At 34.1% G+C, this 27,556-nt stretch overlaps 6 protein-coding genes and 1 non-coding gene across 8 annotated transcripts; 4 read left to right on the top strand and 3 right to left on the bottom strand.

Moving 5' to 3' along the window:
• The first annotated feature begins 653 nt into the window (after positions 1-653).
• TRNAQ-UUG (transfer RNA glutamine (anticodon UUG)) lies at positions 654-725 on the top strand. Its single transcript has one exon. It is a non-coding gene; the product is annotated as a tRNA-Gln (tRNA).
• Positions 726-3,293: 2,568 nt separating this feature from the next.
• Positions 3,294-7,271, bottom strand: LOC145561980 (inositol-3-phosphate synthase). The gene is made up of 9 exons (XM_081622123.1): positions 6,905-7,271; positions 6,744-6,812; positions 6,417-6,552; positions 5,458-5,705; positions 4,796-5,138; positions 4,539-4,715; positions 4,245-4,433; positions 4,074-4,136; positions 3,294-3,763 (listed from the first exon to the last, which is right to left on the bottom strand). Exons 1-9 carry the CDS (start codon positions 7,093-7,095, stop codon positions 3,644-3,646), a joined length of 1,536 nt encoding a protein of 511 aa, XP_081478249.1. The 5' UTR covers positions 7,096-7,271; the 3' UTR covers positions 3,294-3,643.
• A 7,128-nt stretch (positions 7,272-14,399) lies between these two features.
• On the bottom strand, positions 14,400-16,265 carry LOC145563182 (protein NEN4-like). Of its 2 annotated transcripts, XM_081623618.1 has the most exons (5): positions 15,683-16,265; positions 15,485-15,531; positions 15,178-15,241; positions 14,858-15,064; positions 14,400-14,770 (listed from the first exon to the last, which is right to left on the bottom strand). In XM_081623618.1, the coding sequence occupies exons 1-5, from the start codon at positions 16,142-16,144 to the stop codon at positions 14,678-14,680; spliced, it is 873 nt and encodes a 290-aa protein (XP_081479744.1). In that variant the 5' UTR covers positions 16,145-16,265; the 3' UTR covers positions 14,400-14,677. The 2 variants fall into 2 exon arrangements, with proteins under 2 accessions (XP_081479744.1, XP_081479743.1); XM_081623617.1 differs by having other exon boundaries at positions 14,400-15,064.
• Positions 16,266-17,685: 1,420 nt separating this feature from the next.
• On the bottom strand, positions 17,686-25,669 carry LOC145561977 (uncharacterized). Its single transcript, XM_081622120.1, has 2 exons — positions 24,578-25,669; positions 17,686-18,353 (listed from the first exon to the last, which is right to left on the bottom strand). The coding sequence occupies exon 1, from the start codon at positions 25,656-25,658 to the stop codon at positions 24,579-24,581; it is 1,080 nt and encodes a 359-aa protein (XP_081478246.1). The 5' UTR covers positions 25,659-25,669; the 3' UTR covers positions 17,686-18,353; position 24,578.
• LOC145562964 (uncharacterized) lies at positions 20,098-21,691 on the top strand. The gene is made up of 3 exons (XM_081623377.1): positions 20,098-20,422; positions 20,858-21,540; positions 21,627-21,691. Exons 2-3 carry the CDS (start codon positions 20,862-20,864, stop codon positions 21,689-21,691), a joined length of 744 nt encoding a protein of 247 aa, XP_081479503.1. The 5' UTR covers positions 20,098-20,422; positions 20,858-20,861.
• LOC145561978 (uncharacterized) lies at positions 21,541-22,963 on the top strand. Its single transcript, XM_081622121.1, has 2 exons — positions 21,541-21,777; positions 21,894-22,963. Exons 1-2 carry the CDS (start codon positions 21,705-21,707, stop codon positions 22,880-22,882), a joined length of 1,062 nt encoding a protein of 353 aa, XP_081478247.1. The 5' UTR covers positions 21,541-21,704; the 3' UTR covers positions 22,883-22,963.
• On the top strand, positions 23,068-23,370 carry LOC145561979 (uncharacterized). The gene has a single exon (XM_081622122.1). The coding sequence runs from the start codon at positions 23,068-23,070 to the stop codon at positions 23,368-23,370; it is 303 nt and encodes a 100-aa protein (XP_081478248.1).
• Positions 25,670-27,556: the final 1,887 nt, after the last annotated feature.

The raw sequence follows: 27,556 nt of genomic DNA, 5'->3' as shown, positions 1-27,556 counted from the left end.
CCTAGATATTACATTTATATATGGAGTACATGATGTCAAACGTACGTAAAGACAATGTTCGATTTTGAACAATATTAGACACTTGGATACAAACTGCATAATGCATCTCCTTTGGAAGAGCAAAGTGTCGTTGAATCATTGATAATCCATAATTTTACTTTTCTTCAAAAAAAAAAAAAAAATTATAGCATGGTCATGGCAAATTGGCAATGCTTGACATGTCAACAAGTATAATGTGGCAGAGCAAAGGCAAACAAACAAACAAAAAATAAAAATAAATTGAATCGCCTACCTTAATTTAACCTCTGTAGTCTGTATTTCAAGATTTTTTTTTTTTTAAGGTAAAAAGAAGGACCTTACTGAGCCGGCACCTTTTACAGATTTAGTCGGTCCAGCTTTGCAGGTCATCGTTTGAGAGTAGAGGGGGGAGGTAAGGAAATCCCCCTACTCCCAAGTATTTTGTAGTTGGTGGGTTTTTTTTTCCAGGAAGATGGATCTATTTTATCATCAAGCATTTCCATCTATCAGGATAAAAATATTTCAAGTGTAGTACTGTAATAATAAATGTGTACATACGTTATTTTTGTTTGATACTGAATGATGTCTCACATATTTTTGGGTATTCAATTAATTAAGATTATTTTGAAATCAAGGGTTCTATGGTGTAGTGGTTAGCACTCTGGACTTTGAATCCAGCGACCTGGGTTCGACTCCCGGTAGGACCTTTTTTGTTATTATACTTTGCAGTGTAGATTTTCAGTAAATTTGCACCCATTGTTTCCTTTTTTTTTTTAAAAAAAAAAAAAAAATTATATATTTATTATTATTATTATTATTATTGAAAATCATCCATTTATTTTCCCTAATACTACAATCTATGTACTCCTGGATTCTAAAAAAGTGCAGCAATAATAATAGAATAAGTTGCACAAATTAAGAAAGTCAACTTGTTAACAGGTGTCAGGCTTATCACATACCCCAATAACAGAACTGCAGGAGGTTAAACCTACTCCTCCCAATATTCTTACATTCCCCCAACAATTAGTATCATCCTCGCTTAAGAGTTGTATTGCTCAATAGTTGTATTGCTTAATAGAGTATGAAGTAACAAATAAATTACTTTCTCTATTTTATACTCCGTAATAATTGACATAAGTTTTTTTTTTTCACCATTTATACGTTAATATTGACTATATTTCTACTAACATACTATAGGATTGAGGATATTTTGGTAGGATATATTTTTGGGGAATATTTGGTGTTTATCTTTTATAATTGTTTCCTAATTTCTAGTAACCTAATTAAGGTAATTCTAGGGATTGGCATTGTATATATATTTTTACCCCGATCAATGAAAGTCGGGTCGTGAATTTATGCAATTCTACATGGTATCGGAGCTAGAACCCTAAAAATTCATTGATCGGGGTAAAAATATATATACAATGCCAATCCCTAGAATTACTTTAATTAGGTTACTAGAAATTAGGAAACAATTATAAAAGATAAACACCAAATATTCCCCAAAAATATATCCTACCAAAATATCCTCAATATATAGTGAATGTTAAATGTAATTATTAATTTAAGTAAAATGTTGTTAAATGTATATATATTAATTTAAGTTTTATAGTAGCATTATTAACTTTTAATAAGTTTTACAAATATTTAATTATTTATAATTAATTAAGGAAATACTTGTATGATAATCTGAGAAATTTAATTACAGTATGATTTAAAAAAAAAAAAAAAAAAAAAAAAAAAAAAAAAAAAAGGCTAGAAAAGTATAGATGCATGGGGGGAGTCCAAGGAGGTGATCTGTTTGTGTATAAGTGCATTAAACAATGGCAATGCAGGAAGTGACTTGAGCTGGTTGACATGTCAGTCTCATTTACCATTCCCACTTTATTTATTTTTTACTTTTTTTTTTATTTTTTAATAATGTTTAACTGTACCAATAATAGTTAATGAGCTCAACCTCTTCACCTCTTCTGCCTTTGCATTTACCCCTCATTCTCTCTTTTTTTTACCCTTTTAAGCTTAACTTATATGCCTACCTTTGTCATATGAATCTTTTCTGTTGCTTTACTTATTTTTTCTTTTTTTGAAGCTCCCATGTGCTATGAGACCTAAACATAACTCTAGTACTTGGTCTAAATTCAAGCCTTCATTTTTTGTAATATAAAAACAATCATTAAATAAACATAATACTACTTTGAAATGTTGGTAGCCCAGAGTGTAGCAGAATGTGGCACCAACTTCCTAAAGTCAATCCTACATGAACCTGCTGCTGCCTATGAAAAGATGTTGAGCACCCTTGGGGTTTGGGGAAAGTACATACATTTTCATGATTTGGTTTGAATTCAAATGTAAACTTTATTTAAGTATTGGCGCATAGCTGTTATTTACATGACAAGTAAATAGCAGCTATACGACAAAAGAGTGGTGAATTTTTTTTTTCCTCAGTGGTACAAATGTTACCTAAAATAGTTATAAATAGTACTACTAAAATAGCTTATACTCTAGTAGTACATTAAAAATTCCACTGTAAGTATAATGGTACATTAAAAATATCACTGTAGTAATAAAAAAATCTCAAAAACTAAGTTAATTTACCAATTAACCCTCCTATATGCATCCTAAACATATGAGAAAAGAGTACTGTGACAATTAAAATGAGATGAAAAGAGTACTGTGATTTGTGAAACAATACATAATGGTATCACAATATTATCCTATCTCCAATTCTCTTGATAATCCGAGTATCCAGTAACAAATGGAGTGTTATGAGGTACAATAAATTAGTACTCCATAGTTTGTACCAATAAAGAAAAGAAAGTACTCATAGTAGAGGACCACAAGCTAGCGGGACCAAAAGGGAATACGTGGTAGGTTAATGGGTAAGCCATACATAATGAGTGTGGGTTTAGTGTAGCATCCATCAACTCTGGAAGTCTCATTCAATACTATGTATGTTGCATTGTTGCACATGCTTACTTCTTTCCAAATTCCAATGGCCCTGCTTACTACTTTCTAGCTACTTCAGAGTCCAGACATTTTACAAATTTTCCACTATTTCAAATGTCCAGAAATACTCACATTTGCTATAGTAAATAACATTACTTTATGCTTAATTTCAAACATACCTTCAAGGAATATTTCCAAGTTCACACTTCACAGTATTGCCAGTCTACCAGTATTGACAACGGATGACTCCAAGATTAAATTTTTGCAAGCGATTTGTATGATCATATGAAAATATAAGAGCTGAGCTCTTGAGGTTATGCACAAGACACTTCAAATTCAGACAATTAATTACATAGGCTAAAGCTAAGCAGGAAAAAACTGCTTGCCTCTGAATGCTGCTTACACCAGAAAATATACATTACAAAGACAGAAAATGGTACCACTAATTGAAAAGGTTGTTGAACCTGAGAAACATTAAGAAACATAAATAATGAAAAAACTAGGGGCATAACCACCACAAAAGCTAAAATTTGATTAATGGGTGCTGCCTTTTCAGACACTAATACAAAAACACAGCAGCATTACACACAAATTAACTACTTTCAGATCATCTCTTCTTATTGGCAATGCCTTAAGAAGGTGGCGGCATCAGCTGCTGTGCTGCTTGTGACATGCTATTCTACTTGTATTCGAGGATCATGTTGTTCTCCGGTGCCAAACCTACACACGCCCTCATTATGTTCTCGAGCATTGCCCTCTGCTTTGAGAGTGCGTTCACTACTGGAGTGCCTGGTGGAACCTGTCATATTGATTTCAAATTAACAACTTATTAGTACACAACTTATTACACATAAGTGAAGGTCATTTTGGGACAGAAGTAATACTAAAGACGCGAAAATGACTACAATTTTTTTGGTGGGACATGTTATATACAATATTTCACATCAAAGACAAGCGTAGTAGCACTAGAGACATCCCTATGTTTCATGTAGTATGTACTAGTTTACATGTGGCTTTTTCTAGCGCACCACCTCCAAATTTGCAATCAAACTGGTAACTGTCAACAGAAACTAACAAAAGCAATTGAAAAGAAAGTAAATTGGACTTACAAGAGGTGCTTTAGTGAGGTAACTGAGTATGGTAGCTACTGGATGGAAGGAGTGAAACTTGTCCTGCAGAATCCATCAAGCATCAATAAATATGACAAATTTACAATTGACAGAGAAAAGATAATGAATGACAATTTGACATATCCGTGCATTATTACTATGACTAATTACCTCTGCTTCACTCTTGAACTGGATACGAGTGCTAAGCTCAGCAAGAAGAACCAAGTCAAGGATGATTGGAGCAGCCAATAGCGAGTCCTCACAGGTGTTGTGCAAGACAATGGTGTTCTTACCACCCATGAATATCTCAGATGTGTACTCATCCATGGCTCTCTTGCTGTCTCCCACATATGGAACATACTTCATTTACACAGAGCACATGCAAAAATGTTAGTCCAATTATCATGAGCAAAACACATTTGACACAAAAATCACATTCCTTTGGTGAAAGAGCAATATATATACCTTGATGACAACAACATGGTCAGGGTGTTCACCAGGCTCATACAGGATACCATTGCTTGCAACCATGTCGTCAACCACATTACTCTTTGATATCTCTTTAGACCTGAACGTCTGAGGTGCTGACAAGTTCATCCCGTCATTGTTTCCCAAGTGGTTGTAACTCACAATTGATGTTGGCTGTCATTCCAAATACTTTAATCAATACATATTCACAACAATTATACTTACAAGTTAGGTATTACTATCAAAAGATATACCTTAATACCAGCACCAACAAGGAAGTCAACAAGCACGGATTTCATCTTAGTCTGACCACTCTTGAAGTCATCTCCTCCAATCAAAGAGTTGTTCTTAATGGCCAGATCAATGAGTCCAGGGACAAAGGTGTTCTGAGGACTACCATTGATGAAAGGCACATTTTCAAGGACACAGGCGATTGCATACAAAGTTGATGGTGAGATCTCGGACTCATTCCTATCAATAGCTGCCATCAGGTTCTCTGTGGTGTCATTCAGCCCCACCACGACATTGCTGTACCTTTCTGTGTTTGCTGTCCAAAGCACCACAACCTTGTCCACTTTGTTGTTCTCCTTAAACTCCCTTCAGTTTCAATTCAGATGCAACTTGTCAATATAAAATTTTAACCCTGCATTATATCTGCTGATTCTACATTCCTACCGCCATTTTACTAAAAAATTCATGTTATTGCCTAAATTTAAACGCCCAAGTGATTTGTACCCGTGTTTTACGGGTACAAGACTACAAGTTGATTTCGAATAAAGAGTCCATGTGTACATTAACAACAAATAACAAAATTAACAATAAAAAGGCTAATGATCTGAACTAATTAATAAAGGAGACGCATAGCAATACTTATTTAACATAAGAAATATCGGCAATTAATTAAACAAGCATATACCTAATGTCCTTAATGACTTGCTCAAGTTGCTCCTTCTTAGTGCCCTTAATGATGTTGTTAGCACGAGAATCTTGGTTGGCAGCAATAAAATCCGGGTCGTAAATACCAGGAAGGGGAATCATGTGCTCCATGTAGGGCCTCAATTGCTTTTGCAAATCAATGTCCAAGACTTTAGCCCTGGTCATTGCATCTGCTAAGTTCATGTCACTAATGTCCCAGCCCCCAAAAACAATGTCATCCGGATTAACCTGTTTCATCCCAAATAAATTCACTTCATTATCATTCAAGACACCCTAATTAACCATACTAGTTCGATGTATATCATATCAACACAACTATTAATTCCGAACAGACAAGATACATTGTTACAATCGCCTAACATAAGCTTTTAACCCTTTACAGAAATTTACACATATAAGATTAAGTGGATTGCTTATTTTGTTAAGAATTTGTACATGGTCATAGTCAATTGACCCACAAAATTACATACCCCATTTGAAACATTACCAAGGTGAGAATCAATTGTCTAATGGGGCAATCCAACGTAGGTAGCAAATTTGTACCACAAGATCAAAGTTTTGACAAGTTGCACAAGTTGATGCAAAATAGAATAAAAATCCAATAATCGATGTTGACCCTCCTTTCACTTATGCCCCATTCATTTCTCAAAAGTTTCTTTTTGGGAATAAAAATGAAGCACGCACAAAATGGCCACCACTCACCAAGTGACCACATAAATTAAATATTCTTTTTATTCCATATTATTTGAGCACTTGACTCGATTTGATCAACTAATTCGTAGTATAAAATATCAACGCATTATTACTTAGACAATTAAACATGATACAAACTACGGAGTATGACACCTTCAAAAAACTTGCGTGCGATAAAAACTTGTGCATAAACTTAAACGATAAAAAAAAAAAAAGATGACATGCACGAAGTCGAAAAATACACACCATAGGAAGGAGACTCTTAAAAGGAGCATAAATTTCTTCGCCATTAAAAGAGCCAACACGAATAGAGGATGCCTGAGTAAGGGATCCAAAATAGTTGGCTTGTTGAACCTTGTCCTTTGTTGCCCATGAAATTCCCCTGTAAATCCAATCATCCATCAATTATACATTCAATCAAACAATTTTATATTTACTTTTTTTTTTTTAATGTTGAATCTCTAATTTAATTATTTAATAAATCAAAATAAACATGCAATATTGAATTAAATATTACTCGTACTTTAAAAATTAAACAAAAAGGGCGATAAAAGCAAGAAAATGGAAGCTTACTCGCGATTAGCGATGACACCACCGGTGAGAGTGCAGCCATTGTTGCCACCCCAACCCACCAACATCACCCTGAATTAAATCAACCATATGATAAATTAAAATACGCATAAAAACATTATATTATATTTTTAAAAAAAAATGAAGAGATCAGGAAAAAATACCCAAGTTTAGGGACATGGGTGTCAGTTTTAAATTCGTATTTGACAGATTTGGGTTTAACAATCCATTGATAACCAGAACCTTTGCGATTTTCATGAACCAATTCAGTAGTTTCATAGTTATAAATCGAATGAATTTCGTTGTCACTGTATGTGACATTTGGGCTTTCTACCTTAAAATTTTCGATAAACATTTTTGCTTTTTTAAAAACTAAGGATCTCTGTTTTCTTTTTCCTTAATCTGTAATTAGAAAAGAGGAGAGAGAAAGAGATAAAGACTGAAATGAGGAAGAAGGAAAAGAACAGCTGTGAAGAAAGACGAAAATATGTATTGTATTCGCTTTTTTTATCTCTCTCTCTTCGACTGAGTTTGAGAAGGTGGGAGTGAGTCGAATGCTCACCTCCTGGCTTCCCATTTATAGACCCTACGAGTTCGTTTTCTAGCTTGTCCACTTGGCTACCTTTTACTGGCTCTCTTCATTTCCTTTTCACACTTTTCTTTTCTTTCTCCCTCTAGTCCTACGTGTTAATAAACTAAATTGACCTTAAATATACTTTGACGTATACACATTTCGTATTTTATTACCTGTTCAATTTCTCTATATATGAAGTAAAGTATATAGTTTTAGGAGGAACAGTGTAAGTAATAAAATATGATGGTAGCTGAGGTACTTGAAGAATTTAAAAAAAAAAAACAAACTTAAAAAACAAGAGTGAGTAATACTGTGAAGGAGAGAGAAAATGAAAAATATTAAAATATGATATGAAAGGAGCACTAAATGGAGAGAAAAATACTAAAATACGGAGTATTGTTAAAGGTTTCCAAAAAAATGGAGCAAGTTAAAAAAATATGACCGCAAAATAAAAGTGGAGCAAGTAATAAAATACAAAGAGAGTAATTAATTACTCAATATAATTGAAAAATTATTAGAGTATAAATATGTTTAATTTATACTCTATATTACTAAACTTTATATTAATATGCTAGCCATTTGAGGAGAATTATTATTGGTGGCCTTTTATGCCTTGTGCATATTTTTGTGGTATTTTATTATGTGTATTTGCATGGTAATTTTTAAGTGCTTATTGAGACGAATTGAATAAATTAAACAAGTCATCACACAATTATATACTTCGTACTTCGTATTTAATTAAATAGTGTTTATATTCCAAATACTATTTAATTCAAAGTATATAATTGTGTGATGACTTGTTTAACTTATTCAACACAAATAGTTAATCGATCAATATTGGTGATGTAAGAGACAATTTTAAGGTTTTTGAATTCAATGGGGGCAAATATGTAAAAGAACATTTTTAGGGATACCAATCCAAAAACATATTTCATGATAACATTCATTTTTGATACGTTACTAGTAAACTAAGATCAAAGTTAATATTTATATAATGAAATAAAGTTAAACGTGTTAATTATTTTGAAACAGACCGAGTATATCGTGTGATGTCTTTGTCTATTCAATTGTACTTGCAACACGATATAGTATATAATTATAAACCAATGCTCATGGTTGAAGCCAAATATTAGTTCGTATATTCTATCATATCATGTTCCCTCATATAAGACCTTGTTGGCTTAAATATGAATGCAACATGAGCTTCTCAATACTTAGCAATAAATAAAAGCTTTTAGAGAGAGAAGCAACTGGTGACACCTTGTTTAATACTGTAAAATACATGAACTTCTTTGTCATGCAGACTCTGATTCTATATTAAAGGATTAATTTAATCGATCAAATGATTAGGCTCATAGTAGAAGACCATAATTGATTTATATCTCTATCGCAACATATATTAGATACAAATTTCTATTTAAACCATACATGATAACATTCACCCTTTACATAATAACATATAAAACCAAGTTAAAATTATTACGTTAATGGTGTAGAATCAAATGGATACTTTTAAGGTCTGTTCTGATTTACTGAATTGAGCTGAATATTTAACAAGAGAAGGAAATTAGGAACTGAACTGATTGAAGCTGAATTGAAAATAAGCCGAAAAAAACAGACCCTTAGTTAGATAATTAGTCTTTGATATATACTCTTTCTAAATGTTTTAATTATGGAACTTTTCAATCTTTGTATACCAATTGGCAAATTGCTCTCCATGTACATGTTGACGTGGTATAATTACTAGATGATTTTAAATAAATAAATGTTGATAGCTTATAAAAACGAATATAAATACATTATAAAAAATGCCATTAATTAGTCATTTAATAACACGATGGTCTAAAGCCAAAGATCAAAGTAAGAGGAAGATCTAATGTTTTTTCAATTTGCCAACCAACTTAAAAAAGAAAATGTAATCTAAAGAATGATTTGCAACCATTTAACAAAGGAACATCTTTTGAATACTCGAACATTTGAAGGAGGGTACTCTGTATCACTTAACTCTACGATCATGGTCAGCAGTCAAGATTCAACTTTGATTCATCAATATAATTTTCTTTTTCGATAAAATTGAAATGAGAGTAGAATAAAAAAGTTACTCCATGCTAGAAAACAGAGAAAGACAAATATGATTGATTGATAATTAAGTGGTCCAAAGGCACGAGAGGAAAGAAATTTTTTTTTTTTTTTTGAATAGCACGAGAGGAAAGAAATTGATCCTCTACAAAGCAGTTAAAAAAGGACATTGACATTGCCATTCGAAACAATGGAGGTTTGCATTTTTAATTTTTATTAAGGATGGATGTTAATCGCAGGCTGCTCTCTCCCTAGTGAGTACGAGTACTTAGTAAGTTAGTAGTGACACCACTCAGGATAAAAACCATACGGCTTGCAACGTGGCAATACTTGGTGACCCATATTCACTTTTTTGAAATTATGGGTCATCCTAGTCCAACACAGAAGCTCCTAGAATTACTTGTCCCCACCCCTTTCTCTTTTGCTATTTACTCCCTCTTTTTCAATTTGAGCTCGTAAATTGATTTATTAGAAGCACCAATTTAATTAAAAATTTAAATTAATGGTTAAACCTCACTTTAAAACGAGGACTGTAATGGTGGATAAAATTTAAATTTGTGACTTTTAAATCACGTTGATTCTAACATTTAAGGTAAATATTTTAAATTTGACCATAAAATAGAATTAGACATTATATTATGAGATGTGTTAAGACTTAAGAGCGTTATACAACAAAAGTAATAAATAAACAGGTGTGATTAAACTCATTAGAGTAATGTCGGTGCATGTAGCTCACAAGCTAAGGCTTATTAAGACCACGTACTAGCGAGGGATTAAAATTAATAAACCGATTTTATCAAAAAAAAAAAAAAAAATAATTTTAAGATGATATACTTCGTATATAAATTTGGACCATTTTGTAGAGATAACCAAACAAATATGGAAAAAATGTAGTTATCAAGTAGAAAGTAAATAACAAATTTTTCTCTTCCTTAAACAATTATCCATTAACTTTTCTCACTCTTGGATATCTCCTTTCATAATAATACTCCGTATAAAATAGAATAAATCCATTAACTTTAGTTTATGTTAAATACTCCGTAACTCACTTTATTATTCCCACTCTTCATCAATTATTATCTTAATCATGCTCAAAGAGCATGTCAATTACTCTAGAATAAAAGGAGCAAATCTTAATATTGTACATGAATTTATTCGAAATTATTATATTAATCCATAATTTAACATCTTAGCTTATTTCCAAATTAAGAGTAGCAACAATGCATATCACGTTGAAGACACGTACTAGCATTATGAAGTATACGAAGCAAACATTTGACAAGTAACACCAAAAACAAAAAGGTAACGAGTCTAGTGATGACCATCTTTTTACAACACTTCGTTCTCGTTCCTCCCTCGGAATTAACGTTTCATTTAACTTATTTTGTTTCTCAAGGCCATCCCGATTTTGGAAGGTTGAAACTTGAAAGAACTACCCAAACCAAAACAATTGTATTTACTTGCTTTGTTTCAAATTATATATATTCACTTGATTGCCATACTTGTTACTTTGTAATACGCAAATTTAATTAGTTATGTTATGTACTTATGTATATCTTAATTTAATCACCCATTCAGATGAATTCAAAGAGCAAAGTGCGAATCGGAACAAAAAAGTTACTAATGGAGCATACAACAGAGTGAGGGATAACTCAAATGGTTAGAGGCTTAGAGCTTTCCTCCTGATTTCAGAAAGTTTTCAAATGAATTTTTATTACCTGTCCTTATAACTCTCTAAACACCAAAAGAGTAACGATGGAGTATACAAGTTACATATTATAGGCAACTAACAGCCAAGTGAAAATAATTGAAAAAAAAAAAAGATGTATAAAGAGAAAGCTAGAAAATAACGAAGCTTAAAAATTGTCGTCTATTATGAGGAAGATCACCATGAAATGAAGTGTGTGGTGCATAGTATAGGGGGTCCATATTGGCTAGCAATTGGTTAATGTACATCTCCCATTGATAGACGACCATACATTCACTTCATTTTTGTTCTAGTAACACCTAGCTTCAATGACAGTTAAAACTACTTTTGTAGGTCCTCCAAGTTCTTAGGTCGGGAGCTAAAGATTTCTTTTAACTTCTTTTTATTTTTTATTTTTTTTTTTTTTATTATCTATCTATCTATCTATCTATCCATATTGATCAGTTGATGTCAAGTTTCACGTTGGAGGCTCGCACATATAATTGTACAGATTATTTGGGTTATTTAGTCATTAACCTCGAACTATCTCATGAACAGGCAAGTTATATTGAATGAAATTTGATATTTAGTAATTTACTACTATATTTTTAACTTGTAAGAGTTTTATGTGATCAAAATTTAAAAAGTATGAAGTGGTAGATAATCAAATATAAGGTGAAATCTCGTTTACATCACCACATAATTGAGTTAGTGTTTGAGAAAGAGCGGGAGTAGTACAAGCATCACCACATACTTTGTAAGGTTTAATTAAGATTTAAGAATAGTTGAATCACTTTCAAATCTAAGAGAAAAGAAATTCTTCAAGCTAAATTAAACAATTTATTGGTTTCTTATTGTTATAATGTGAAAAGATTTATATTAAATTATTATCGATTTTATAAACATAAGAAAAGCTTATAATAATTTTTTATTTTTTATTTTTTTTATGCTAAATATTGCTACTAATTTGAAAGGTACACATACTACACTTCAATTATTTAATTGATGCTACAAAAAGAAACTCAACCTACTACGTATTAGAGTTAGGTCTTATTTAGTTCACCTTATTTTTACTTATTTCAAAAAAAATAAGTTCAGATCAGATCAGAAAAAATACGTTCAAATCAGCTCAGATCAAAAAAAATAAGTTCAGATCAGATCAAAGTTCAGATCAGATCATCGTTTTATGTGTAATTTTTTATCGCTAAATATCTTTAATTTCGTAATGAAAAAAATTATGAAAACTACATATTAATAAAATACACATTACGAATCTAATAAGATCCCACTTGATATATATTTACCTTACAAATTATCGTACACTTAGGGTTAAAGATTGGTCAAAGAAGACAATAAGATCAGATCAGATCAGACCATACCAGATCAGATTAGACCAGACCAAATCAAATCAAATCAGATCAGATAAATAAAAATAAGGTGAACTAAACAGGAGTGCTTGAGGAAGAGTGGGATGAAAGATCAAGATTCTCGAATGTGCCAATACCATTGCAATTTTTGTAATTAAATAATCAATCAATAGCTACTTCAATGATTTACTTTATTATTAATCAATAGCTACCATTACCAAGTTTGTATAACATGGTTAAGAGGAATTATATCGGGGTGGGGTCCATAATTTGAGACACAATTACAATTAGGTGACGAGAAGGATCCAGAATGATCGTTCACACCGTCACACGCATGCAATTTGTGTTTACTATATTCATTTTCATCTTTCTACGTACATTGTGCGACTTGTGCCCACTGCCCACTTCCAAATTGCATTTTTTCTAAGTAATATGTATGATTTATAAACCTAAAATGAAATGCAGAAACTATATTCAGAAACACCAAAATGAAATGTATACATTTAATTCGAAACGAGTACATCATTACATGTATTGTACCGTATATTGTAATGTTGATCACGGAGTAAGGATACTTTGGGGTAACTAACTTGGAGTAATACATTACTACAGTACTATACTAATAATACTACATTATCTACGGAGTAGTTGCTAATAAATTTTAAAGTACTTGTATTGGTGAAGTCAAGAGAGTTTATTAATCACTTAAGTTTAATAATGGTCTTGAATCTATAGATAATGACGTTCCTTGATTTATGTATGCCCATTTGAATGTCGAATCAGCAATAAAAATGTCTGACTATATATTTGCTATGTTCACATAATATAATTCGTGCAATATATACGCTGGAAACATCAATAATTGAAAAGTACTCGTATTTTTGTACTCGTACCTTTTTTCTATGACAAAGATAGCCCCTGTCCACGTCTTGTTTAATAATACTCGTATATACTACGTTCTTCTAGCATCTTCTACCTAGCTTAAATTTGAGTTTGTTCCCTTCACTGAGCTGAGAGTTTGAGTGATCTATTAGATCTACATCCAAAGCTATGTGTTATATCGATCATGGTAGACCATATCAACATCTTTTAGGAAGGGTGGGTGCTATTTAGGCTACATGTCCCATTTTGTCGGGTTTACTGTATGAACATTGCAACGTGTTTCACACCTATATTGTATATACTCCGTATTAGGAAATCGTGTAAAATTTGTAATACGTTTTCAAATTCGAATAAATCCTAAAAAAAAAAAAAAAGTGACAAACTTTCATTTGGTGTAGAATTCATTTTAAAAGTTCACATCAATTACTCACCATATTATAACTTTATAAGATTCATGATGAAGTTGTTACCATTACTGTAAGTAGTATTTAAAAATTATTTATCAAGTCTAAAGTGACAAGATTAAATGAAATACACACTCTTTTTGTAAGTTAAAGTCTTACATAGGTTGTAGTTCATGCTGGTCAATTGGGCCATATTGTGGGCCTAAGGTCTTGTCAACATATGGGTTTCTATTCTTTTAATCATACATTGAAAAGCCCATTATTTTGTACACGTGTGTATTTTATTGTAATTTAAGAGAATTTTTTATTTCTGAAAGATTATAATTTTAGAGAATTTTGGTGGTGGATTGAAAAAGGTGGGGTTGGAGATGTTGTGGGGACCGATGTGGTGGGATCGGGAATTTTTTTAACCACGTGGTATAAATTGGAGGGGTCGGAATGATATTATAATGCCCATGTGACCATAAAAGACCATTATATAGTCCAACTTGCAAAAAGGGCAAGTTTGTCCTTGCATGTCAAAAAGGTAGTGTTCTCTTGTAAAATGGGAGCGTTGTTTAACAATTCACATTATAATTCAAGAGAAGAGTATATTTATATTTACAATTGAATTAAAAGAATCATTATTTACATATTAAATAGAAAACTTAAAAAAATGGCGGGAAGATTAATCAAGAGAGAAAAAAAAAAAAAGTTTACTGTAGTACAATTGCTATGATTCTGTTGCAAATATCATTATGCACTTCAAGTCTTCAATTGCAGCTGCCTCTAAAATCAGGTGATCAATCACACATCCATTTCACCAAATTGTGCAGCCTTCATCTTAAAATTTGATCTGAATCCATTGAAATTTCAAAAGTAGCCTCAAATTTGAAGAATAGCTTCGTGTAATAAAAATGCACGAACATACAAGGATCGATCTTTCTTAGCAAAGCGTTGCTAAACTATTGAAGAATTGATTGAGAATGCTTGATCAAGTTGTTGATAGATTGGCTGCTCGGGGCTTTGCACCATAGACTCTTCACTCTTTCAGTCATCTGTATTTTATCAAAAGAATATGTTAGTTCAATTTGCAAAATAACAGAGTTTTTAGAAACACAATGTAACAAAAGAATGGTAAAAACCTTTCTTAAACTCGCTCTTGTTGGATATGGTACAGCTCTTATATACCCAATTGAAGCTGGAGGAGGAGATTTTCTGCTACTAGATTCTTCTTTATTGTAACTTGATACAGTTCTCTTGTTATCGACGTTATTTTTACTTCGTGTTATAATTGTAGAAGAGCCATTATGCAACTTGTTATTACTCAACATATTTGGTAGGCTTGACTCCTGCAAAATGTAGTATCATTTCAACAGTAAGATCTCTGATCGAAGTACTCAGAAATCATCTAGCAATTCTGCATTGTATTAGATGAAATTAATACGGATTTTTTTTAGCTTACCAGGAAGAGGACTGTTGCACAATTCTTAAGGACCTCTAAGTTCATACGAACATCATCAAGGCTCCTACATGCATGACACAGTAAGATAGAAGATAGAATAAATTAGCCTTGGCTGTTTGTAGTTAATAAAAGTTGCATACATATAAAACTTTGTTGCACGAAAACGGAACAATCTTCAGGAAACGTGGAACACAAACTAAAACATGAAATCAATAAAATTTTCTTAACTAACACAACATGAAACATGATCAGCATGAGAGTTTCCGTGCATCATAGATCGAAACAAACAAGTTTTACATGCACATACCTGTGCTTTTGCTGACCAAGTCCAAAGTAATTGGCCAATGTTGCCATCTGAAACGATTACAAAGAGTAGGCTCGTCAATAAGCATAACATACAGCGCGATTTTCTATAGAAATATTAGGGTCATATATATTTAATTTGTATATGTATGAATAATGGCAATAATGCTGTTAAAGACATGAATGTTGAATGTATACATACCTTCATATCACCAGCTCTTCTTCCAAATTTATCAGAAAGAACACCCAAAGAATCAATCATGCCAATCGGTTGAGGAGCAGGACGACCAATCTCAGCAAAAGCTTCCTTAATCCGAAGGCAATCAAATCTCTGAATATTATGACCAGCCCATATTCTTCCATCTAAGACTTCAAATATTTTGTCAGCAACTTCCTCAAAGGTTGGTGCTTTTATCACCGCCTCTATTGTGATGCCATCACTTCGTGTAGACTTTAGCGCGACAACTGAGAGATCTCCTGGCTTAATGAGGGTGCAGTAGCTCTCAATTTCCACAAGCTTTGAAGGGCATATTACCATTGCACCAAATTCTAATATCCAGAATCTTCTTTCATGGCCTGGTCCTGCTCTATTTGGGACTGATGTTTCTATATCGAAGAAAACTATCTCTGGTACGCGTTCTTCATCTCTATATGAAGCTGCCATGACCTCTGAATTTTCTAATGATCTGATGTTTGCTCTTTTAATATGTATGAACAAGTTGTTTCTGGTTTTGGTACTAGTTTTGGTTTAATTACGGTTTTAAAGCTTATTCTCAAAGGATGTATATGTAGAATGATGGCATAAAATGATATTTGATAATGCATTATATGTTCTGTATATTTATAGGCATAAGAAGAGAATATTTCTTCCTAGGCAAGGCTAACTGTCAAAGGAGTATAAGTCACGTCATCTTGAGATAAGGGGAATTGAAGAAAGTGGTTTATTAGAAAAAGACTATTTGCCCAACAAGTTAGGCAACTAATACCGGACAATAAACCTATGATGATGTCTTTAATGAATTAAAATAGAGTTAGCTTTTGGTAAAGAAAGGAGAGGGATAAAGGCGTTGTAGGCTTTACACCTTTATTAGTTGCAGAACTGTTAGACAAGCTATCTAACTAGGGCTCTAAATATAATATTATAATGCCGTTAGGGGCCGGAATGTGTTACGAAAGATGCAGTTAGCTGTTTAAGGAAGGCTTTTGGGGTATGACAGCAGAGGAGAGAATATTTGTCCTTCTGGGTGAAGGTGAGATCTTTTTGCAAGTAAAACACATGAACAAGGAAGAGTTTTCCAAAGGGCAGAAAACAGAAGCAAAAGAAAGTCCAAAACATAAAACATTTATTATGGTATGAAAGCAAGCTACTACATGTATGCCGGAAGATTGGAAGCTAAGTTTACATAATCAAATGATCTGATGCACGAAAGCCTGAGTATTTGGATATACCAAAAACAGGGATATTTAAGAGGAAATACTATGTGACAAAGAAGACCTTTATCTAATTTGGAAGCTTTATATCAACATTTTTAATACGTCAGGCTATTGAGAATATACCAACAGGAATTCCATAGCAATTAAGGCATCTTTATTTGCACGTTTTTGAGACGTCATTTTATTTTTTGATTATAACGTTGTTGAGATAATCCTTAATTTTTGAAATGTGACACCACCAAATTTACTAATATACAACGATGATTAACTTTTAACCCCTTCCTAATTGCCTATTTAACTCGATTTTTTGCACTATTTTTATTTTATAGTACGAAGTATTCTATAGATATAACCCGAATCCTTACCTTAGAACTTTCTCATCAAATTATGTACGGAGTACTTTACAATTAGTATTTAGTAGTACAAGAAGTTCAAAAAAGATGTCACACCTTGAAACTTGAATGGAACTAAGGGCAAGGACTGTATTAAAAACTCATAAGATTTTTCCTTGCTGCAGTTACATAATTCTTCATTTCTAATTTTATATATATATATATATATATATATATATATATATATTTTCTGGAACTGATTAAAACTTTTTTTTTAATATATAAATATTATAGTGAGCAGAATTGGGTCGATGCGGAGACGATCAAAAGATGAGCCACAAAATCAGTACTGTAAAATATTACAAAATTTCTGAAATGATGGAGGAAGATGGTGCTCATATGATATGAGAACTAGGGGTAGGGGAGTACAAATTTTCAGTTGAACAGCACAAATAAATTTAATTACATTGTAAACTATAACTCAAAAGTATATACCTGGTATACAACAAGCCCAAAAGCTCTGCCTGATGTTCTCCGCGTAGTCTATAACAAATAGTTGAGCAAAACACAATTTTCCAAAAAATAAAAAAAAGAGTAAAAAGAAGAGAGTAAATTAAACCGTAAAACACCCTTGCAGGTTACAGGCCTACATCAATTGAAGTATTGAACTACAGAGCTCAAATTCAGATACTTAGATGCAGCACATGAAACTACACAACCCTGTACAGCTTATTTCTTTCTTGAGCCTTTATAGCTCAAATTCAGATACTTAGATGCAGCACATGAAACTACACAACCCTGTACAGCTTATTTCTTTCTTGAGCCTTTATAGCTCAAATTCAGATACTTAGATGCAGCACATGAAACTACACAACCCTGTACAGCTTATTTCTTTCTTGAGCCTTTATATGCTTGTTACAGCTATACTTCCACAAATCAAGCAAAACTATAATTCCAGCATGGCACTCTTGTTACCGGGTTAAAAGAGCAATTGTTACCAGTAGACCACCAGAGGGGGGAAAATTGACATCGTGTACGAAACACATCTGAGCTCTTGGGCTACAAAAGAGATCTTCATCAATTCTGTCACTCCATATTGATCAAAACCTGGCCAAGATGGAGACACAACTATGAGACGCTGATTATAACTTACTGAAAATAAATCTAAACCCTTGCACCCCCGGAACACCAACCCCCCCACGAAAAAAAAAAAAAGTTTTAGAAAACTACAAAATGCAACACTATATATGTACATGTGGCTCTTTCATCTGAACTAGCTATCTTTCTATGTGAAACTAAAGGCCCTGAGGGGCAGTATTTTGAATCATTGGAATTTAACAAGACCACAGTGAATATAAGATACAATTGCAAACAATCCAAGATCATGTGACTAATTCACGATGCACACACAGACAACTGGTATTCTTTTTGATTGAAACATGCAGCAAAAGTTCTATGATAATGGATCCACTAAATCCAGAAAAACACATATTGTCAACACAACATTCATCACCAGAGATTAAATACAGAAGATTCTAAGTCAGTTCTTCGCCATTAAATTAAGCTATGTGAACTTAAAAAGCTTTATTAGTCAAGGGTAGTTATGAAAGTTGAGTAGTTCAAACTGAGCAAGGCTGTTTTCTAATTTTCATTTTCAATACTCATGTGTAAAACCAAAGGCTACTGAACCCCAGGATTGTACCTATCTCATGTTTATCTTAAATTTATGATAACAATACCCAACATAAAACACCTTTTCCAGTCCCTCCACTCCCTTCCTGTAACAAGGAAGAATCTTCAAAGGCAGAAGTTGTGAGAGTTCACCAGATTCCAAACCAATAATTACAAGTTAAGGCAGGGCAAGGCCAAGGAAGGCAAGGCAACGCAAGGCCAAGACAAAGTAACCAGGTCAAGGCAGGACAAGAGTAGACATCTTAAGACTTGGTGGCAAAAGATGGACCAAAGCATGAATGAGATGGTTCTGGGCATCAATTGGCCTCTTACAGGGTGTTGGGGGAGCCTCTAGAAGCACCTCGATGCATAATTTTTCCGGGTCCAAAAACATTCACTAGAAGCCAAATTTGGAAGGAATAATACACAAAATCGGACCAACTTCAAAGATTTAGAGACCCGTGTAGAAAACTCACAAGATCGTAGGGGACGCATCCCGAAGTCACATAATGGTGCTCGGAACCATATATGGGACCTTAGTCCATCACATAAGGGGCCTATATCTAAAATGTTTGATTTTTTTGGGGTGCTTAGAGGGGTTCTCAAATGATAAATCAGTGTTGCTAATTCATTTCACAGGAGGAATTGAGAAAGTTCCTGTATAGGGTACTTCAGTGATACTTCCTTACTTATAAAGTCTTTTCCCCTATTCTTTAAGCTGGAAGAAAGAAACCCATAGGAGAGAGAGGGGAAAGGAAGCTCCCAATTTTCCTTGGTTCATTGTTCACTTAACTACGACCAAGGCAACATTCTACTGCCTTATCTACTCAGAATCTCATATTCTTCCGTATAATTAAAAAATGTAACAAATAACCTGATAATGAAGCAGAAATTCACCAAATTACTTTCCCTACTAACCCATTAATCACCAATGCTATCAGTTCATCTTTGACTACATCCACTTTGGGGTTAACTTCAACAAATGGTTTTCTCAGTTGACCCATTTACCAATGCTACCAGTTCTCTTTGACTTCACCCACTTCGGGTTTAACAAAAGCCACACACACTATAAAGTCTTCTCAGGCTTAGTTTTAAAAAGCGCGCCTAGGCGCACTTGAGGCGCGAGGCGAGGCGGGCTGCAAAGCGCCTCACTGTGTAAAAGCGTGGCGAAGTCTAGGAGGCGCGCGCCTCAGCGCTTAAGCCTTGAGGCGTGAGGCGCTGTGAGGCGACGCCTTGTAGATCTAAGGCTTTTAAACGCACGTGCAACTTCAATTTATTAAAAAAAAAAAAAAAAAGGCTTTAATTAAAGAAATAGAAGAGAGAGAAAACAAATCTATTTGAAAAGTAAAACCCTAGCTTCTAGAAACCAGGCAATTCACGTTGGGTCTCAACCAATTCTCGCCGGAAACCTGCCAAATCTCGCCGGAACTTGCTGGTTCTCGCCGGAAACCTGCCGATTCTCGCAGGAAACGACCCAAGCAGTGGTGGATCTCGCCGAAAACCAGGTTAGCTTGCTTTATTTATTTTTTTTCGTTTTTTGTACTGCTTTTTTTTTTTTTTTTTTTTTTTTTATTTTTTTTTTTTAAGAATTGTATACCTTCTTCGTTCTCTTTAAAATTGTATACCTGCTTCTTTTTTTCTTTTGTTTTTTAACTTCTGTATTCTGATTTTATATTCTGTTTTTTTTTTTTTTTTTTTTTTTTTTTTTTTGGCTTTCCAGTTTATTTATTTTAGTTTGTTGGTTCCAATTTTTTTTGTTTTTCTCTGTTTATATATATTTATTTTGTTACTGTTTTTTTTTTTTTTTTTTTTTTTTTTGGCTTTCCAGTTTATTTATTTTAGTTTTTTGGTTCTAATTTTTTGTTTTTCTCTGTTTATATATATTTATTTTGTTACTGTTTTTTTTTTTTGACGAAAATTGTTACTGTTTTCTGTTATAGGAACATGGATGAAGAGTCTCTTCCTTCCACCGGATCATCCGATCCCGACCCGGCTAGAAAATATGGAAAACCGGAACCTAATAATAGAGTTAATTGGCATTGTAGTTTTTGTGGTAAAGTGACTAAGGGAGGGGCACATCGTTTAAAACAACACTTAGTTGGTGGCTTTAGAAATGTCACTAAATGTCCTAAATGTCCGGAACATGTGAGGGAGGAAGTTAAGACTTTTATGATAAACAAAGCTCAAGCAAAAGTGGATAGTCAAATGATGCCTAGCATGTCCCAACTTGAAACGGATGATGTTGATGAAGAAGAGGAAGATGTTGTCACAAAACGTGAAAAAGTTGTTAAGAAGCCTAGGCACAAAGGTCCTTTGGATATGTTTATCACTTCAACTCCTAAAGAAGTAATGCAAGCTAGGAAGGAAAGGAAAGGAATTTTTGGTGCTTGTGATAAGGAGTTAAGGGAGAAAACTTGTAGGACAATTGGTAAGTGGTTTTATGATGCGGGAATTCCATTCAATGCGGCTACCTATGCTAGCTTTGGAGCAATGATTGAAGCTATTGGTCAATATGGTCCCGGATTAAAACCACCAAGTATGTATGAGCTTAGAGTTCCAATCTTGAACAAAGAATTGAAAGATGTTGAGATGCAAGTAGAGGAGAACAAGAAAGAGTGGGCAAGTAAAGGTTGTTCAATTTTATCCGATGGATGGCGTGATTCGGTTGTCCAAAAGGATATTATAAACTTCCTTGTCAATTCTCCTAAGGGTTCCGTGTTCATAAGATCATTGGATGTTTCGGATGTTGTGAAAGATGCGGAGTTATTGTATAAACTTCTAGATAAGATGGTGGATGAAATTGGAGAGGAAAATGTTGTTCAAGTGGTGACGGACAATGCATCCAATTATGTCAAAGCCGGTATGAATTAGTAAATAGTCTTGTCACTCTTGTGATATGTTCAATTAAATTTTATTAATTGTTTTGCTTTGTAAGTTTTTATTTAATACTTTTTTTTTCTTTTTTGTGAATTGTAGGAAAAAAACTTGAATCTAAGAGACCTCATCTTTATTGGACTCCTTGTGCTGCTCATTGTATTGATTTGATGTTAGAAGACATTGGCAAACTACCAAGAGTTTTGAATGCACTAAAGAAGTGCATGTTCATCAATGGCTATATTTATAATCATAACTCTCTGGAGAACTTGATGAGGAAGTTCACACAACAAAGGAATTTACATAGGCCATCAATTACTAGGTTTGCAACATCTTTCATTACACTAGCTCAATTTCATAAGCAAAAGGGCAACTTGAGAAAGATGATAACCTCTCAAGAATGGAGTGCTTCCAAGTGGCAGAAGGAAGCAGGAGGAAAGAAAATTGCAACTTATATTTTGCAAGCAAGCTTTTGGAAGAATGTGGTGTATGCTCTTAAGCTTGTTAGTCCCCTTGTTAAGGTGCTTAGACTTGTTGATGGTGAGAAAAAGCCTCCGATGGGATACATTTATGAAGCCATGGATAGAGCTAAAGAGACTATAGCAAAGACTTTTGAATTAAGAGAAGAGAACTACATTAAGGTATTTGAGATCATTGATAAAAGGTGGGATAGTCAAGTTCATCATCCTTTGCATGCGGCGGGTTTTTATCTAAATCCGGAACTTCATTATGATCATTCCGTAAATGTAAATTGTGAGGAAGTTTTGAAAGGTTTGTATGATTGTATTGAAAGGCTAGTTCCGGTTGTGGAAACTCAAGATAAAATACTTGCAGAGTTGGATGAATTTAAGAATGCTACCGGTCTCTTTGGTCGTACAATGGCAATTAGGGGAAGGAAGACCAAATCTCCGGCAGATTGGTGGTCAGCTTATGGTGCAACAACTCCTAATCTCCAAATGTTTGCCTTCAAAATTCTTCGCCTCACTTGTAGTGCTACAGGTTGTGAAAGAAATTGGGGTGTTTTTCAACAGGTTTGTACCTTCACTTTTATTGATTTATGTAATATGATTTTATTTTATTACATTAAATAGCTTATATTATTCTATTTTTACAGCTTCATTCTAAAAAGAGGAATCGATTGGCACAAAGTCGATTAAATGACATGGTTTATATCAAGTATAATCGTGCATTGCAACGGTGATACAAGAGGAAAGACACCATTGATCCCATTGTCTTAAATGAAATTGATGAAAGCAATGAGTGGCTACTTGGAAGAATGGAAGAAGAGGAGGAGGAGAATGATTTTGTATTTGAAGGGGAGGACTTGACTTGGAGTACATTTAGTAAAGCCTCCGGAGCTAATGAACCTTTCTATGCTACTAGAGGAGCATCAAAAGTTGATAAAGGAAAGGGAATTGCTAGTGGCTCCACTTCTAAACCACGTCATACAATTGTGATAGATGATGATGATAATGAGAATTATGATGATGAGATGGAAGAAGATGTAAGTGGAGATGAGGCTTATCAAGAAGAGGAGGATGTGTATGATGATTCATCGGATGAGGAGATGGATTACTAGTGTCTTAGTATGCCATATAACAAGCTTGAAGACCTACTATGTTTGCTTTTCTTTCTACTTGATTTACTTTTTATGTTGAATGTGTGATTTGCTTTTTAGTTAGAGAGTTTCATGCCATTAGCGCCTTTTAAGGGTATCTTGTAGTTCCTTTGTTAATTTATGCATTTATAATATGTTATTTTGATTATTTAAGGCTTATATCTTGGTCTAGAAGTAAATTATAAGGTTTTGGGCACTTAAGGTGCGCCTCGTATCCAAGAGGCGCGCGCCTCCGCTTTGCGCCTCGCGCCTAGGCTTTGGGGACCCTTTGCGCCTCGGTGCGCCTCTCGCTTTTTAAAACCAAGTTCTCAGGGTGCAGGACACACCAGGAAGGACAAGCATAGCCAAACATTAAAAAAAGAGAAACTAATCTGAGTGTTAAAGCGCGCATAACTCAGAGGCATACACCCATGTTGGCAGTAAACCAACTACCTTATATTTGTCAATTTGTGTGCCACCAAGCAGTCTCCTAATCCATGTAAGAAAAAAAAGGCCAAAAGACCAAAGCGCTACATCTACAAGTATATAGAGCTTGTCCAAAAATTGTGAATCAGCAAGCCAGTCCGACCTATTCGGCAGTTAAAATTGCCACCCTCCAAACATAAGATCATGACTGCACGAGCATATAACTACGTAAGTTTCATACTTTCAGCCCACCATGTCAAAGTCGCTTTTGTCTTGCCACAAAGATCCCAATTTACACACTATGACTACAAACTTTCGCTCTAAAGTTAACGGCACTAGGCATTAACATTATAACACAAGGAGATTACCGGTAAATACTTGGTCCTGATCACCCCTCTAATTATGTTTGTTATAGAAAAATTTACTGCATAAGGAGTTTCAAAGTCACAGAACAATAACTTCAAGCAGTAAACAAATGAACTTCACACAGCATGGTTTCAAGAGCCAATGTGATATCATCATCTTAAACACACAGCTTATAGAGTAACACAACATCAGCAGCTAAAATTTAAAAGAAACCCAGCATATTTCACCTGCATTGACCTCATACAATAACATTTATCATCTCAAACTCAAAACTACAACCAGAACAACACTCATAATCCACATCAAAAATCTAAATCAGACATCACAATTCAGAGCAACCCAATATCAAATGTAGCTTAATTCAACTAAAATTGAAGCAATAAGAATGATTCATTACCTCAAATGCGGGTACAAGACGGATCAAAGTCATCAGGAGCGAGCCGAGCAATCCAATTACTAAGAGTCTTCTTAATATCAGTGTGATTAACATAAGCTAATTCATACATAGAACAAAGATTAACAATCAAAGTTTCATTAAGCGCCACAGTAGGAACTCTCTCAAGCGAATTCTCCAAAACCTTAATCGAATCCGATAAATCCCTCAAATACATCAAACACAAAGCCTTATTATTGATCGCAACAACATCGGAACCATCTCTTTCAATACACTCATCATACTCCCTCACTGCCGAAACATAATCTTTCCCAACCATATAAATCAACGCCTTATTTCTCCCCACCAAATTCCGAACTTCAACACTCAAATTCTCCTCTTTCTCCTTCATCAAACCCTCAACCTTCTGAAACGACAATTTCGCACCTTCCAAATCCCCAAATTGCAACTGCACATACCCTAATTTCGAAATCAACGACAAATTACCCATATCTTTCTTCAACATCTCTTTAACCAAAGAAAAACAAACCCCAAATTCCTTTTGATTCGAATGTTGACTAATAATCGTCGACAAAACGAAATTCTCTCTCCTCCTCCAAACCTCCCCATTACAACCCTCATCAATGCGAGCTCGAACAAATTGCAGAAGAAGATACAACCGGTCCAGAGAATCAGGCCGACGACCCAGAAAAGAAGGGAGAAGAGCTTGAAGCCATCGAAGAGAAAAGGGAATCATCGACCCGGTTCGATTGGGGTAAACATTCGGGTATGATTCGTAACGGTAGGAAGAATTGTCGAGATTTTCGAGGGAAGATTCAATGTCGTCCAATGCGTCGGAGTAGCGACGGAGTTTGGAAAGTGCGACGGCGTTGAAGGCGAGGTAGACGAGGTGGTCGTGAGGGTATCGGAGTTGAGAGAATGATCTTGCTGCTGATACTTTTTCGAGGATTGTTTTCCATGATCCTCGAAGTGCGAGTTCGTGGAGTGAGTTGATTTCTTCGGTGATTAGATTATCGGAGGTTTTGGTGTCGGCGACGCCGTCGGCGGCGGTGGTGGTGATTTGTGAGTCGGAGGTTTCCATCATGACTTTTTGAAGGTTGTTGATGGTGGGATTTGAGTTGAATAATAAGGGATTAGGGGGTGTTGGTTGTTTTTTCATTTTTTATTTTTATTTTTTTATTATTATTATTATTTTTTTTTTTTTTTTTTTTTTTTTTTTGTGTGTGTGTATAGTGAAATGGGCTACTGAGTTGGCCCCAATTATATTATTTGAACTTACTAATTGAACTCGACTTTGAGAGATAGGAGTATAGGACAACACATATATGAAGTGGATAGTTTCAGCCACCAAATAAGTATGGGATCGTTTGAGAAGCATGAGAAATAGCCATATAGCTCAATGTCTAACTTTGTTCAATTTGGAAATGTTAACCTGGAGTGTGAATTAAAGGCTATACATAAAATTAGATAATTTTGGAGGTTTTTGGAATTTTGGATGTCTCTGGGGTGATAAATGATTGTTTGAGATTATATATGCCTACATGCTTACTAGCCTGTCACACACTTCCTCCGTTTTTATTTAGTTGCAACATACCCCTTCGGCACACATTTTAAGGAAGATATTAGACTAGATAAACGGATAAATTAAGTTACAAAATTTTACCACCTATAAGAAGAAAGGGATAAGTTGCTACGGTTTAAATTTCATAGCTTAATTCATCCGTTTACCTAGTTTAATCACCTCCTCAAAAAGCGTGATAAAAGATGTGTTGCAAGTATAAAAATACAGAGGAAGTAAAAGACTAAAAGATGGCTTTGAGTTAATGACGGGAGATGTGTTTGCAGTACCTAGCTAATTGCAAGTTATGTGCCAAAGTAAACGGTTCCAGCCACCTAAGTGATCTTCTACAATCTTATGAAATCTATGAGAAGCATCTTGTCTTCTATTATTTTCATTTGAAAAAGTAAAAAAGATCGATCCCTAAATTTAATTAATACACGTTTCACATTGATCCTTTATACTGCCCCTTCTCCTCATTCCTTATTTTCAACTCTATCCTCTTATTCAAACACATCAAAGTAGTTGCACTGATTGTATAATCCCTAATGAAATAGTTCCAAGTCTTATGACTATTTATTTATTTATATTTGAAAGGAAGTCTTATGACTAATTAATATAGAGGTCATTGCCATTTGTTATATAATATTGGTCATTGTTGTAGACTTGTAGTTATCCACTAAATTATACAAGTCTTTCTTTATAAACGAGTTTCTTTTATTATTCCAAAATGTTGTGTTATTTAGATGAAATACTATAAGAGGGGGGTGAATTGTAGTATGGAGATTGCTAGTCACTTTTTGCGGGATTAAAAGAAACTTAATGCAATAGAGAAATAGTGCAAAAGAGGTTTTACGAGGAAAACTTCCTAGGCCAAATAGGAAGTGAAAAACCTCGACCCAAAGGGATTTTGACTCAAAACATTCCACTAAAATAGGCCAACGACTCTGATACAACCTATGAGGAACTTGAGCCTCTACCGAGTTCCTCAACGAACTCATATCCCCAACAACTATTCCCTCTAATAGTTGCAGCTCGAAATCTTCCCTCAAATACCTCTCTTCTCACTCAAGACTTCCCTCAAAGCCTTACTCTTTCTCTTTCTCTCAAGCTTCACTCAAAGCTTTAATCTACATACAAAGAACTCACTCAAGTTCTCACCCCCAATACAAGAGTTCACTCAAACCCTTATAAATTCCCCATTACAAGAGTTTACTCAAACCCCTTAACAACTCTCAAATACATATAAAAGATGTAATGTATAAAACTAATATGTTGGACACTTTGAGATATGTAAGGAACTTGGAACCTGGAGGAACTGGCTCACCAACGTGGAGAGAGAATAAATTTCTTTTCTACTGCTTTACCACTTGGGACGAACTCCATTATAGAATGACTCACTTAAGCCAGACAATTTGAAATGA

Source organism: Chenopodium album, chromosome 10, assembly GCF_948465745.1.
Source record: "Chenopodium album chromosome 10, dcCheAlbu1.1, whole genome shotgun sequence".
In the NCBI taxonomy this organism is placed as follows: domain Eukaryota; kingdom Viridiplantae; phylum Streptophyta; class Magnoliopsida; order Caryophyllales; family Amaranthaceae; genus Chenopodium; species Chenopodium album.
Note: the sequence above shows the minus strand (reverse complement) of the source record. Positions and strands in the feature narration are given on the sequence as shown.

What these genes read in the sequence shown, in the direction of transcription:
- LOC145561980 (XM_081622123.1), bottom strand. Translation starts at nt 7,095, where the DNA reads ATGTTTATCGAAAATTTTAAGGTAGAAAGCCCAAATGTCACATACAGT. An exon ending in GGTGTCATCGCTAATCGCGA is followed by an intron (nt 6,553 to 6,743) that starts GTAAGCTTCCAT and finishes TTGGATTTACAG; the next exon opens with GGGAATTTCATGGGCAACAA. An exon ending in ACCATGTTGTTGTCATCAAG is followed by an intron (nt 4,434 to 4,538) that starts GTATATATATTG and finishes GTGTAAATGAAG; the next exon opens with TATGTTCCATATGTGGGAGA.
- LOC145563182 (XM_081623617.1), bottom strand. Translation starts at nt 16,144, where the DNA reads ATGGCAGCTTCATATAGAGATGAAGAACGCGTACCAGAGATAGTTTTC. An exon ending in GAAGAGCTGGTGATATGAAG is followed by an intron (nt 15,532 to 15,682) that starts GTATGTATACAT and finishes TAATCGTTTCAG; the next exon opens with ATGGCAACATTGGCCAATTA. An exon ending in GTGCAACAGTCCTCTTCCTG is followed by an intron (nt 15,065 to 15,177) that starts GTAAGCTAAAAA and finishes TACATTTTGCAG; the next exon opens with GAGTCAAGCCTACCAAATAT.
- LOC145562964 (XM_081623377.1), top strand. Translation starts at nt 20,862, where the DNA reads ATGGATGAAGAGTCTCTTCCTTCCACCGGATCATCCGATCCCGACCCG. An exon ending in GAACAAGAAAGAGTGGGCAA is followed by an intron (nt 21,541 to 21,626) that starts GTAAAGGTTGTT and finishes AATTCTCCTAAG; the next exon opens with GGTTCCGTGTTCATAAGATC.
- LOC145561978 (XM_081622121.1), top strand. Translation starts at nt 21,705, where the DNA reads ATGGTGGATGAAATTGGAGAGGAAAATGTTGTTCAAGTGGTGACGGAC. An exon ending in ATCCAATTATGTCAAAGCCG is followed by an intron (nt 21,778 to 21,893) that starts GTATGAATTAGT and finishes TGTGAATTGTAG; the next exon opens with GAAAAAAACTTGAATCTAAG.
- LOC145561979 (XM_081622122.1), top strand. Translation starts at nt 23,068, where the DNA reads ATGGAAGAAGAGGAGGAGGAGAATGATTTTGTATTTGAAGGGGAGGAC.
- LOC145561977 (XM_081622120.1), bottom strand. Translation starts at nt 25,658, where the DNA reads ATGATGGAAACCTCCGACTCACAAATCACCACCACCGCCGCCGACGGC.